Below are 1,454 nucleotides of genomic sequence, written 5' to 3' on the forward strand. Positions count from 1 at the left end.
TGATCATGACTGGAGGTTTACGGACGAGCAGCGAGAATCTCAGACCGGAAGAACAGTTTGTGCAACAGCAAAGTTTTTGTGTCTATAGCCACATTTTACTAACTTTTATTAAGACAAGACTGAACGAGTTAAAGTTAAGATGCACTTTGGAACCACAGTTTAACAAAAACATGACGTAGGTAAAGAAATGAGCAAAAAGAAATATTTACAAAGGTCTTTTTTCTGGTTAAAACATCCTAGCAGAGCAAAACCAATGAAACATGACTCAGCAGAAATCTTGGACCCAACATGCTGTTCTGTTCTCCTCCCTCCCCCCTCCCCGTTTCCACCTTTGATTCACCTACAGTTTAACCATCAGTCGCCTTCTTCTCATCCATAAAAACAAACCAAGCCACATGAATTAATCAGGATGCAGCATAGATGAGAAAAGCTCTTAGTTTGACGGACATTTAAATGACAGTGCAGTGAAAAGGGCAACGTATAGTTTTTCCCAATGAAACAAAAAGCTGCTTTAAAGGTCTCCACTTTTAGACTTAAACATGCAACAAACAGAAGCAGAGCTCTGGGAAAAAAAAAAAAAAGTTTGGATTAAAAATAAAAAAAGTCACATCACTCAGACATGGAAACCCAGACAGAAGTGCAGACGCCGAGCATCTCTACAGAAACAGACGCCATGATAAACATTAAACTCTACATTTTTCCTGATCTTACAGGAAGCCGTGTCTCTTTCTACAGACACGGAGGCTGGTGTTAGTCGGTTAGCATTTCTTGAGGTTGTGAGTCCGACTCCTGGGGATCCGTCTCTCCTTGTTCTCGGCGATCTTCTGGTCCCGTCGCCTCTAAGCTTTGGTGGTCGACGAAGAGCTTAGAAGATGGTGCTCCAGCGTTTGGGGGGTGGACGGGACTTGGTTTCTCCCTGGGCAGAAGAGAGCAGGAAGATTAAAAATGATAATCTCTTTTATTCCTGCTGAAAGCAGCAGATTTCAAGCAGGAACCTGAGCTTAGAGATCACCATGGCGACTGTGTGATGCAATACATGAGAAGCTGGTTGATGGATATCCAAATTTACAGCCATGGGAAAAAGAAAGTCAAACATCTTAAATCTGTAAATTTCAAAACGAAAAAAGAGAAATATAATCTTATCTTAACCAGGCCTTAAAGTTAATTAGGCCACCTGCTGGTAGGAGCTCCTCCCAAAGCAGCATCCGTCACTGGGTTTAGCCTTTCATTTAGGTTGGACTTTGACTAGGACACTCTAGACTGACCTCTGTTTGGGGTCATTGCAGATAGATGTGACAGAACTCTGGCACAAATCGGGAAAAGACGAGTAATAAAACAGATTTCAATGCATTTATTTTCTCAAAAAATACGTTATTATTAGGGATGCACCATATTGGGATTTTGGCCGATATCCGATATTTTAAAACTCATGTAGCCGATAACCGATATCGATA

General features: G+C 41.3%; 1 protein-coding gene across 6 annotated transcripts in view; it reads right to left on the reverse strand.

Moving 5' to 3' along the window:
* Window positions 1–214: 214 nt before the first annotated feature.
* Window positions 215–1,454, reverse strand: part of LOC107090848 (myelin basic protein-like) — a 14,461-nt gene continuing 13,221 nt past the window's right edge. For all 6 annotated transcript variants that reach the window (XM_015384444.1, XM_015384446.1, XM_015384442.1 and 3 more), the window contains one exon: window positions 215–916. In XM_015384444.1, coding sequence (XP_015239930.1) covers window positions 866–916 — 51 coding nt within the window. In that variant the 3' untranslated portion in view covers window positions 215–865. The remainder of the gene's footprint in view (window positions 917–1,454) is intronic.

This window comes from Cyprinodon variegatus, unplaced genomic scaffold, assembly GCF_000732505.1.
Source record: "Cyprinodon variegatus isolate N-32 unplaced genomic scaffold, C_variegatus-1.0 Scaffold312, whole genome shotgun sequence".
Lineage (NCBI taxonomy): Eukaryota > Metazoa > Chordata > Actinopteri > Cyprinodontiformes > Cyprinodontidae > Cyprinodon > Cyprinodon variegatus.